Here is a 12,050-nt window from a genome sequence, read left to right as displayed (position 1 = left end):
ATAGCCTATAGCCTTCCTCGATAAATGGGCTATCTAACACTGAAAGAATTTTTCAAATCGGAGCAGTAGTTCCTGAGATTAGCGCGTTCAATCAATCAAACAAACAAACAAACAAACAAACTCTTCAACTTTATAATATTAGTATAGATTATGATATAAGTGCGGTAAGTTGAAAATTACACCCGAGGCGATATATTACCATAGCTACGGTGCCACAGACTGACAGATAGACACGTCAAACTTACAACACCCCTCTTTTTGCATCGGTGATTAATAAAGTAAACCAATAAGCTGCACAACCTAATGTGATAGTACCCTTAGGGCGAATGGAGGTCACATGCGGAGTTGTCCTTCACCCAAGGGTTGAATTCATTAGAGACAGCATTTTTGTAACATTAGACGCGGCGGGTCCAGCGTCACTAATACGACTGGTTATTTTTGTTTCTCGATTCCGTGCTAGGAAACATTTTATTTACCCATCATCATCATATCAGCCGATGGACGTTCACTGCTAGACATAGGCCTTTTGTAGGGACTTCCAAACATCACGATCCTGAGCTGCCTGCATCCAGTGAATCCCTGCGACTCGTTTAATGTCGTTAGTCCACCTGGTGGGAGGTCGACTAACACTGCGCTTTCTAGTGCAGGTTCGCCATTCCAGCACCTTGGGACCCCAATGTCCATAGGCTCTTCGAACTATGTGCTCCGCTTATTGCCACTTCAGCTTGGCGACTCGTTGAGCTATGTCGGTGACTTTGGTTCTTCTACGGATCTCCTCATTTCTGATTCGTTCACGAAGAGATACTCCGAGCATAGCTCGTTCCATCACCCGCTGTGTGACTCAGAGTTTTCTTATGAGGCAAATTATTGACCCCAAAAGCAACTCCAAGACTCGAACTCAGGTCCCTTCGGAGAATTTTACCACAAAATCAATCCGACTTTTCAGTTTTCCTTGAAAACATCGATGTTGTTACCCTTATCAGAAGATATTATATTGTACCTATAATAGTTTACAATTTACTCGTAAAGAATTACAGATATTACAGAAGAAATATATTTTCCTTAAAATCAACAATGTAGTTTATCATTATCAGTACAAACTATTAATTATATTAAACAATAGTTTACCTGTAAAGAGTACCCAATTTTACTTGTAAAAAATTATAAAATATAGATATTAGTTGTTGAATAGATAAGTAGGTAACTCGTAAGTCTCGGTGATTTAGTGTGGCGGGTCACAAAGTTGTGGGTTCGAGTCCTAGGTTGGGCTATAAATATCGAGCTTTTCTGTGTAGGTACAGGAAAAGGGAAAGCACATCCCAGCCTTGGCCTACCCAAACTGCCCCTCTTATATGTAAAAGATGTTGATAATTCTACCTACATTAATAACGAAAGCAACGTTTTAAGACATTTAAACCGTTTAACTTCAAAATACTTTCTTTTATTTGCCTAAAAATACATATTATCTACTAGCGGACGCCCGCGACTTCGTCCGCCCTTAACCTCTTTAATCCAGCTCTTACAAGTAGTATCGCTGTAAAAATGGAGTAACTTCCCCCGTTTTCCCAACATTTCCCTTCACTGCTCTGCTCCTATTTATGGTAGCGTGATGAAACTAAAACCTGCCCAAGGGTCTAAAGACTAATTGTGCCAAGTTTCGTTAAAATCCGTCGAGTAGTTTTTGTTTCTATAACGAACATACAGACAGACAGACATACCTACAGACAGGCAAAAATTTTACTGATTGCATTTTTGGCATCAGTATCGATCACTAATCACCCCATGATAGTTATTTTGAAAATATAGGTATTTCATGTACAGAATTGACCTCTCTACAGATTTATTTTAAGTAGGTAAGTAAGTATGCAAAGATTAGTTTTAAAAAAATATAAAATTACTGGAATCATCAAAAATTGTCATTATGTTAGATTAGGTAGGATTGTATTTGTAACATTAAAGTGCTAACACTAATATAATTTGAACGCAGCTACGTACGTAAAATGTAACAATTGTGTACCTAAACCTGTTGATTTCACAATAACTGTGATAAACAGATAAAAATACTCATTATGTAATGTTTTAATTAAAATATCTGATAGGTAAGAAATATAACATTGTTAACACAATTTTAAAAAGCTACACGTGTTCAAAGAATTGATATCTACGAGTATTATGTATGGATATTCCATTTTCAAAAGACCCTTTGGCGTTGGTTATAATGTGGACATACTTTTGACTAGATATTTAGGCAAATTGAAAACTCTTGTTATACTTCTAATGGCAGGCGTCCACGGATCGTACGTATCGGAAGCATCGCATCAAACGGTTTTTTAATTTTACGATCGATAAAATCCGTTCGATGTGGATCAGTGGTCGAATTTGTATGACTTTTTAATTTCTATTGAAATAAAATCTTTTTAACAAAAAATTTAACCGACTTTATAATCACAAAAATAAACATCTTCTGACCACTTTGGAGGAGTTGCTAACACAGTGTTTTATTAACATTAAAGCCGTTTCAGATCCAGGTTTTTAATCGGCTTTAGTTAATCCATCACTGTGTTGGCACCGCCTTTAAATTGATCAGAAGGTTCATACGATGTTATTTTTCGCTGTTTAGTTTATTTTTGTGATTTAGAAGTCGGTTAAATTTTTTTGTTAAAACGATTTTATTTTTCTGTTTTTAGTGTTTAAATAGTTTAAATAGCATAGTGAATGAAAGCGCCACAGCACGGGGAACTTCGGTATTACAGGTTTTCATGAAAATTAAATGGGACGAACCTGGAAGTAGGTACACTCTTTCGAACAATTTTTCAAAATTGGTTAAGAAATGACAAAGTTATGAGGTGACAAATATAAAACACAAAAAAAAAGCTACGCGTCGAATTGAGAACCTCCTCCTTTTTTGAAGTCGGTTAAGAATACTAAAATCCGTTTGATGCGATGCATCCGATCCGTACGATGCGCATCTGTGGAAGCTAATCATTATGCAACCCTAATACAGAACTGGAGACAGCTGTTTTTTTTTAATATCTATGAGGCTATCTGATAATTTTATAGGTAGGTAAGTGTCTTTAAAATTAACATTTAAAGAGTAATTAAATTAATATATTATTTTGTATGTTTGTTAGGATTTAAAACAAAAACTACTCAACCGATTAAAAATTGTTTTAAACTAGGTATAGTTTGCGCCAAACTTCGAGTCCGCTCTGAACACAAGGCGGTTGTTTCCGCATTTAAAAGAAAGCATCACAGTTCGGCTATTGCAATATCAGAGCGGACCCATAAACAACCCCTGCGGTTAGCCATGTGGATTAGGATACCGAGGGCCTTACATACTTACGTACAAGTCGTGGTTAGGGTTAAGAAATACCTAAAAAAACTGTGCTATCAATAAATTCATTAAACTTCACAGTCCGTAGCTGTATTGGTGGTGTTAAATTACACACCCGTGCCTCGGAGAGCACGATAGGCTGTCGGACCCGGTCCCTGCATTAACGAAGTGATGATGGTGTTCAACCTAAACCCACCAGCCCGCCTTGAAACAGCGTGGTGGACATAAGCTACTACTAAAAAATTTTAGACTATTTAAAAAATTTCAATTACCAGACTTCGATTCGAATATTATTATATAAACAGACATTATTAAAAATTCAAGGAAAACAATGTTATAATTTTTTCGAGATTTTATAAAAAGAAAGAAAAGTAAAAGCACGTTTACAGATCTGTAACGTATAAGTATAGTATAAACTTTATATATTTTTATATATAATTTCTTTACAGCTTTAAAATTCTTATAAATACACAACTTTATACAAACAAAATATTAATTAATTCATCATACATTCAATCACACACTAAGTTATGGCCGGTTCACATTGATCCAGCAACATTTCAAACCAATTTTATAGCCCAGTATGTCATAATAGTCGTAATTTATTTATAATTTAAACGAAACATTTAAGTTACTTTGTAAAAAGCTATAGGTATAGCTTAAATGTAAATTATTTTGTACTTCCTAAAACAAGAATGAATACGTTTAGAGATAAGGTGTGCAGATAAGTAAAACTGACTGACTGTCAGTCTTACGCACCAGTGCAGTAACTGTGTCTTCAGTGCAGTAACTCTCCTTCTGTTTATACACACTAACACATATCTTGCCAAGACATCCAAAGCCATAGGCAGCGTCGTATCCACGACAATCCAACGGCGAATAGATGTGCCAATATTATGCACGCTGCAATGTAAACCAGCCATTACATAGAAAACACCATAAATACATAATGCAAATGGACGAATAAAGTAAGTAATGATGCGAATCGCACAGCTTTATTTTTATATTATTATTTACAATTTAAATACAAATAAATTTCAACTAAGTTCAATTCCGGATTGGACACTAAATTCGCCAAAAAAAACATATATAGATCTCCGAAATGGCGTCATTTGTTATAAAGGACCTGCCCCGAGAAGCGAAAGCGTAAATTGTAGGTCATACCAAAGGTATCCAAGTGAAAGAAATTGGTTCCAGTTGGACGCAGCAGTGTGACCTCTGCTTAAGTGGAGCAATGGCAAAATAGTGCGCTAAACAATTAAAGTCTAAAAATGGAATTGCACAAAATATTGTTGCTGTTTCATTTCAATTTGTCTAAAAATATATTATATTCGAATATTTTTTTATACTTAATCAAGGGTTAAGTTACACCAGGAACGTGCCTCGATTGCTAGAGACAGTTTCTTTTTATGCACGGATTCAGGAATCGTTCAACGTAGTACCAACTGTTTCTCTCAATTCCACTCTATCTTCTATTGCCGTACGTTACAACTTCTTTCTACCGCCGTACGTTAATATGGCGTACCATATTTTACTCCTAAACCAAGGTTTATTCTTTACAAGTAAGCCCTTGACTACAATCTCACCTGATGGTAAGTGATGATGCAGTCTAAGATGGAAGCGGACTAACTTGTTAGGAGGAGGATGAAAATCCACACCCCTTTCGGTTTCTACACGGCATCATACCGGAACGCTAAGTCGCTTGGCGGTACGTCTTTGCCGGTAGGGTGGTAACTAGCCACGGCCGAAGCCTCCCACCAGCCAGACCTGAAGAAATTAAGAAAATCTCAATCTGCCCAGCCGGGGTCGAACCCAGGACCTCCGTTTTGTAAATCCACCGCGCATACCACTGCGCCACGGAGGCCGTGAAGACAATTAATCTATTAATTATGTTAATTAATATAAAATGTACTCATAAGTACCTAGTTTCTATTTTAAACATCATCCCTATTTTTTATTCATTTTATCATACAAATTGAATTGAGACAGCAAATATAATTAAAATCTAACTCAATTATCAATAATTTATAAAACTCTATTTTATAATAAAGTAACACCTAAAGATCTTACGACACTTAGACAATCAATAATTTTCAAATAATTTCACAATTAATTTTAATTAGTAATAGTGCTTATACACAAAAATTTTCAGCCACTATTATTATTTTACTCAGTTTTAAGTATTATGTTAATTTCGTTTTTATATATTTAGTATTATGAACACATCACTGAAAGTGCATTTACAAACCGGATTAATGAAATAATTAAAAACCCGACGACGTAAAATTGATGGGAAATCTGCTCTATATAATTCCCACAACTGCGACAATTTTAATAACACCTCATATTATGTTGAAATTGATCAAATTTTCATTACATATATTAATCTATAGAGCATCCTGGCGAAAAAGCTATTCTCATTACTTGAACATTATATACAACCTTCGGCAGGAAGTAATAATAGAAAAATTATACTAAAGAAAAATGGCTTAAAAGCCACTGCTCCTTCATTTATCATGAATTTGAAAGAAAATATAAACATTTCTTCTAATTTTGTAATCATGGAGTTTAGAGGTCTGAAACTATTCGTAAAAAAATTTAATCGCCAAAAGTGCTAAAAGTGCCAAATTGGTTTACAGTAGAAAGTTATTTAAGTTTTTAAAAAAAATATTAAGACAACAGTAATTGAATTTTAAAATGAAGTAAAGTAATAAATTATTTTAAACTATTTAAATAATTTAGAGCCGTGATAGCCCAGTGGATATTACTTCTGCCTCAGATTCCGGATGGTGTGGGTTCAAATCCGGTCCGGGGCGTACACCTCCAACTTTTTAGTTGTGTGCATTTTAAGAAATTAAATATCACGTGTCTCAAAAAGTGAAGGATAAACATTTAGAGGAAACCTGGATACCTGATAATTTTCTTAATTCTCTGCGTGTGAGAAACTGCCAATCCGATTGGGCCAGCGTGATGGACTATTACCCTAACCCCTATCATTCTGTGAGGAGACTCGAGCTCTGCCGTGAGCCGAATATGGGTCAGAATTGTATAAACAAGTATAATATTGGCAGTTTCCTAAAAAATTTCGAAGGCTGGTACAAGTAAAAAAATACTGCAAGATATGTTTGTGTGCTCCAGTCAATTCAAAAGGATTCAGAGGTTTTATATTTTACTAACGGATGCCCACAATTTCATTCGCCCTTAGACCTCTTTAATCGTACCTCTTAGCGGACGACAAGTAGCTGCAATCTACCTCCCTGCCAAATTTCATCTTAGTACGTCAAGCGGTTTTTAGTTATTTCGTGATGGCTTTTATACATTTCAATAATTTTGATTGTTGTCAGTCATATTGTTAGTCATAAATGCGTATCAACTATTCTGCAAGGATATATCTTTTCTACTATACATCTAGCTACTACACTTAGTATTATGGCAGGTTTGTATTGAGACAGTGATTGACATTAGTATTTTTTAGTAATTTTAAAACTAACATTTGAATGAGATATCAAATGACTGCAGTAATGTGACAATGCAGTTAAAGATGGTATATAGCTAACTTAGAAAAACTTATTTATTTAGAATTAAGTTACTTAGTGAGTTCGCTAGTATCAACAATAAATTAGTTTTGATATGTAATAGTGAGAAATGGAATGCACTATTTATGATACTACATATCTAGTACATTCCATTTCTCATTATTTCAGTAGTATCATAAATAGTGCATTCCATTTCTCATATCAATAACCAGAAATATTATACTAATTTATTGTTGATACTAGCGAACGAGAAAGAGGAAAATGGAAACTGCTGGAGGAGGCCTATACCCAAGACAATGGGATTCATACAAACATAAAATAAAAAGAAAATTCTATTAAAAATTGTATAACTAATTTGTATCAATGTAAGAAATAAATAAAGACTTTATTATTATTATTATTACTATTACTAGCGGACGCCCGCGACTATGTCCTCGTGGAAATCAATGTAAGCTTTCTATCCCTATTTCACCACTTAAGGGGTTGAAGGTCACATTTACCATCATCATTTCCTTACCCTTATCCCACTTAAGTGGGGTCGGATTTACCATTATATCAAAATTCATGTTGATCGGTTCAGCCGTTTATCCGTGAAAAGGTAACAGACAGACAGAAAGACAGACTTACTTTCGCACTTATAATATTAGTATAGATTTATTACAGTAATAAATAAAAAAATACATATTTATTACATGTAATATTGAAATACAAAATAAGTATCAATTTAGTTTAATAAAGCTTACAGCTGAATTACTGTCTCAATATAACCTGCCCTTAAGGGACCCACAATTTTTTAACAATAACATTGTAATATCTACATAATATTTCGATGAGCACATATCTACATATTGTATAATCTGTATCTTTACATTATATTTTAATCTGTTTTAAGGTGATCAATGCAGTTTTAATTGAACCTTATTGGTATTTGCACAGGGACAGTAACTGACAGTCCGTACCTTAGAGTGTTTGATTTCCATTCTCTATGGTTTTTGATTGTGGATTAGCGCAGAGGCTATTACTACTAGAAAGCTGTATTTAATATATAAATTAAAAATGTCAAGAAAGTCTTAAAATAAAATCTCGAATAATATTTCTTTAGGGTACCTACCTCCTTTACCTTTCTTTACCTTACATGTAAAATGGGATTTTTTTTTGCTCGTATATTTCATAGTGTCTCCATTTGTAAAATATTAAGCTTTTAAGAGCAAATTTTTGTTATACTCAAATGTCCCCACCCTCTACTGGCTATAGGGCTTTTTTATGCTTATTATTAGCAGTTGCTATTTAAAGAGTAATTAATAGTCGACCAACTTAAAAAACATACCTAATTGGAAATCGAAAATTGCATACTAAGTAATTCCGTTGGTATTTAAAAAGACAAAGTTGTCAGTACAGTAACTCTAGATTTGGTAAGGGTATGTATATTAATTAATTATGTCTTTAAAGTGGTAAAAAGAACATGAAATGAAAAAAATTTTGAGGTTCCTTCCATAGACATAAAGTGACAATGAATTTTTTGTCGTTTACCCTGTAGTGTGAGAGAGATTATTTTTGTAGAATAAATAAGGAATTAAAGTGTTAACTTAATCTACAGAAACTGAGCGTGGCCCGACACGCACTTGGCCAGTTTTTGTGTAATCATATGACAATTAAGGCTACTGTACAGTTTCCTTTAAAAGCCTATAACAATATGAGTATTCTTGAATTAAATATGTATTCTAAGTTGTATGAAACAGTAGCTTACATCTGTATGTAGGCATAATTCTTTGCATCAGTAAAAACAACAGTTACTGGCCCTGTGCTGATTGTTATAGCTGATTGCACTGAGTGCTATAGCTGATTGCACATTTACCAGCACATACTAATTTTGAGTTACACTTCAGAACTCAAAAATGTTAACAACATTGACTATGCTACTAGATATGCATCCAGTGTAAATATACCTTTATTTCATAGGCATTAAGATACAAGTTCGTCTAAGGCCTTATCTCTATTGAACTCGTGCTTGGCTAGTGCAGCTGACACTCTTCCTTCAGAGAATCCAAGATCCATCAACTCTCCAAGAATTAGAAGACATTCAATAACCTGAAACATGTAAACATGTATTTTTTATATAATTTTATTATTGAACTGCTGATTCACTACAGGCAGTACCTCCTAGTGTAAGAGGAGATTTAAATCTTAGACCCAACACACTAATGTAATGTGGGTTGTTGGGTTTAGAGTGATAATATTTTGACTCTGTTACAATCACTGGTAATGGGAATATTGGTCATATTTAAAAAGATATGGCAAACAGAAAATAATAATTCCACTGCTGATAATATATATACAGGGTGATTCGGTCTTTAGTGCGGATATTTTTTTTCGTGGTTCTGTATCATTAATAGAATATAAATCTACAAACAGTTCGATACATTTTATGTAATTTTTTTTTTTAATTTATGTCTCTAAAATAACAAAATAATGTACATATTATTACTAAACAAGATATATTCAGCTTAAAAGTGATCTGGTGACGTTCTTTAGGTATCAAACGAAAATAAAATAAACGCACAATAGGGTGACCCTAAAATTCTGTTCAAAAGTAAATAACTTTAGCTAACGATAATTTTGTTATTTTTGAGTTAAAAAAAAAAAGAAAAAATACGTGATCATTCAATTTTGTTTATGTACAAAATATAAAAATATCCGCAATAAAAAAAATTTCTTCCTGTATATATACCTTCTGTATTATTATAAACAAAGATATGTTAATAAGATACAATAAAAGTATGAAATGCACTGAACTAATCTTATCACTGCTTTTGTTTTATTTATTTTTGTTACACAGTTTACTCATAGCTCAGAAGATATATTTTTATTGCCAAAATATCACTCTAAGCTACAGACTTTTTTGTCAGTTTTAGTTGCACTCCTTGGCTTGCAGCTTGACCAATTTTAAAGAACAGGATTATAATTATACTACTCCTAACTACCCATTTTACTCCACTTATCTCTTACAAATTTGATGAGAATACTGTTTAGTGACATGCATGTTAGCCCTATAGGAGATGTAAAATAAAAGACAATACACAACAAACCAAGTAAGCATACATTTGAGGTAAATATTATTTGTTGGAATTAGGCAACAACAATAAATTCAATTAATCTAATTGAATTTGGAAGAATACCAAAAATCTTTGCCATAATCAGTACTTTCTTACCTTTTTATGGTTTTCTCCAACAAGACTACAGACTCTAGCCACCCTGTCCAACGGGAAACCCATGCTGTGTATTTGCTGACACATGTTCTGCAATTTTGTGGGAAACTTATCATATGGATTTGGTAACTTCTCTATCCTCCTTTTCCTCCTTTCTTCTTTCTTATCACTATGGGAAGATGATCTAGGAACATTGACTGGTGCAGGGCTAGCGTTGTAAGACCTTTCATTAGCCCTCTGATGAGCTGATACTAACTCATCATTTAACTCTTTGACTATATCCGGAACACTTCTAGATCTAGACTTCACTGTAGTCTGAGAGCTAACCGGCGGAATGTCCTCTTGATCTTTGATCTCTGGTACTTGAGTGAATGTATTTGTAATATATGGAGCAGGCACTTGGGGATACTGATAATAATAAGGCTGAGGTATGTATGAACCATTCTGAGCTTGTATTTCAGCAGAAGTTGTTGGTAAGTGATTATACTGTTGGTAGGGTATGCTCGGACCTGGGTATTGAGTAGGAACATAATACTGGTAATTGGGCACATACATATTTTCCATAGGTACATTATCACAGACATTATCTTGTATGTAATACCCATTTGAAACAGGATAGGGAGGTTGCGGAGCATATATTACATTGGGACCTTGAATTTGTTGTTCCACATATGCATTTGGTAGATATGTGACACCTTCGACCTGAGCCTGTGTTGCACAATTTGTATAACCTGGGTAGAGTTCCTCTTGGTTATAGTTAGGAGCTTGACAACTGGCCACTGAGCCCCTCTGACTCTGCAGTACCTGAGCTAACAACTCCATATCATTTATTGTTTTCAATTCTACATTATCAAAGGGACTCGATGTATCATTCTCAAAATCTTTAAAAGTCAGAGCATCCATGTTACTATATTGTGGATATTTCATTATTTTAGTCTGATTTTTAAACTCTTGTAACGGGTCAGGGTCATCTAACAAATTGCTTTGTTGGTAGTTTGACTGAACCTGAATTGGCTGGAGGATGTTAGGCTCGGACTGGGCTGAGCTATGGAGGTATTCAATGTCTGTGGTAACAGATTTATCAACTTCGGGGCTGGTGTTATGCACAGGGCATGTCTCACACGCCTTGTCAGGTCTATCGTCAGGAGAAAGAGCGCTTATCTCATCAGTGCTGGGGTAGGATACCTCAGATACACTCAGCTGTTTCAAACGCTCCTCCGCTTCAGCTACGGCTATAGCATCCAACTTCTTCTGTTTGGCTTCCTCCAACAGCTGTAAGCGATGTCTCCTCTCATTTTTCTTCGTTTCCTTCGCGCTCCTGAGCTCTCTGAGTTTAGAAAGCACATTTCGCTCGAAGGTCGAACAATATTTGACGCTTTCGACGAAATTTTGCGCTCGCAAAGGGCACTCGCTAACACTGTAAGGCAATTCGATTCGAGGTGGTCTTTTGTATTTCTCAGATATTTTAACGGGAACACCGTCCATAAAATCACCAAAGTGAGACATATCAAATAAAAACTGACGACACAATGAAACGACAAAGTTTGTTTCTATGAGACTTTTGCACTTTTAAGGTTACATCGTATTCTTTCAACGTCATCACTACAGGCTACTAGTATATCACTGCACAGGTTTCGATACAAATAGCTGTTTTATAGCTTTCATATTATCAAAATAATTAATTCCAATTACTAGAGAATTTTTCCAGCAAATCTTTTAGATTTTTTTGCACAGAGTGATTTGATTTGATTTGATTTCTACTTGACACTTGACAGTTGTTGACACAATCTTTGACGTGAAATGTCAAATTGAAATGATGCATTCTTCTATCATGTGATTTAGGATCGGATACTTGTATGAACCCAGCTTACACCGATCAACCTCTAAAAGTGTGTCTTCCTTACCCACGCGACATTGGCGAAGTAAATTGTACCCAGTTGGTACAGCAGCAAGCCATAAAATCAAAAATTGAAT

General features: G+C 34.6%; 1 protein-coding gene across 2 annotated transcripts in view; it reads right to left on the bottom strand.

Moving 5' to 3' along the window:
* The window catches only part of LOC112051269 (uncharacterized), a 105,807-nt gene extending 93,945 nt beyond the window's left edge, over window positions 1-11,862 (bottom strand). The window contains exons 1-2 of one of the 2 annotated variants that reach the window (XR_008251588.1): window positions 10,080-11,862; window positions 5,154-8,958 (exon numbers count right to left, since the gene is read on the bottom strand). Coding sequence is in view for 1 of the 2 variants with exons in the window: in XM_024089840.2 (XP_023945608.2) it covers window positions 8,833-8,958; window positions 10,080-11,582 (1,629 nt within the window). In the remaining variant the exon portion in view is untranslated. Of the gene's footprint in view, window positions 1-3,667; window positions 8,959-10,079 lie in introns of those variants that run through there. The other variant, XM_024089840.2, reaches the window with a different exon arrangement.
* Between the last annotated feature and the right edge of the window lie 188 nt (window positions 11,863-12,050).

This window comes from Bicyclus anynana, chromosome 17, assembly GCF_947172395.1.
Source record: "Bicyclus anynana chromosome 17, ilBicAnyn1.1, whole genome shotgun sequence".
Taxonomy (NCBI): Eukaryota; Metazoa; Arthropoda; class Insecta; order Lepidoptera; family Nymphalidae; genus Bicyclus; species Bicyclus anynana.
This window is presented reverse-complemented; position numbering and strand designations above follow the sequence as displayed.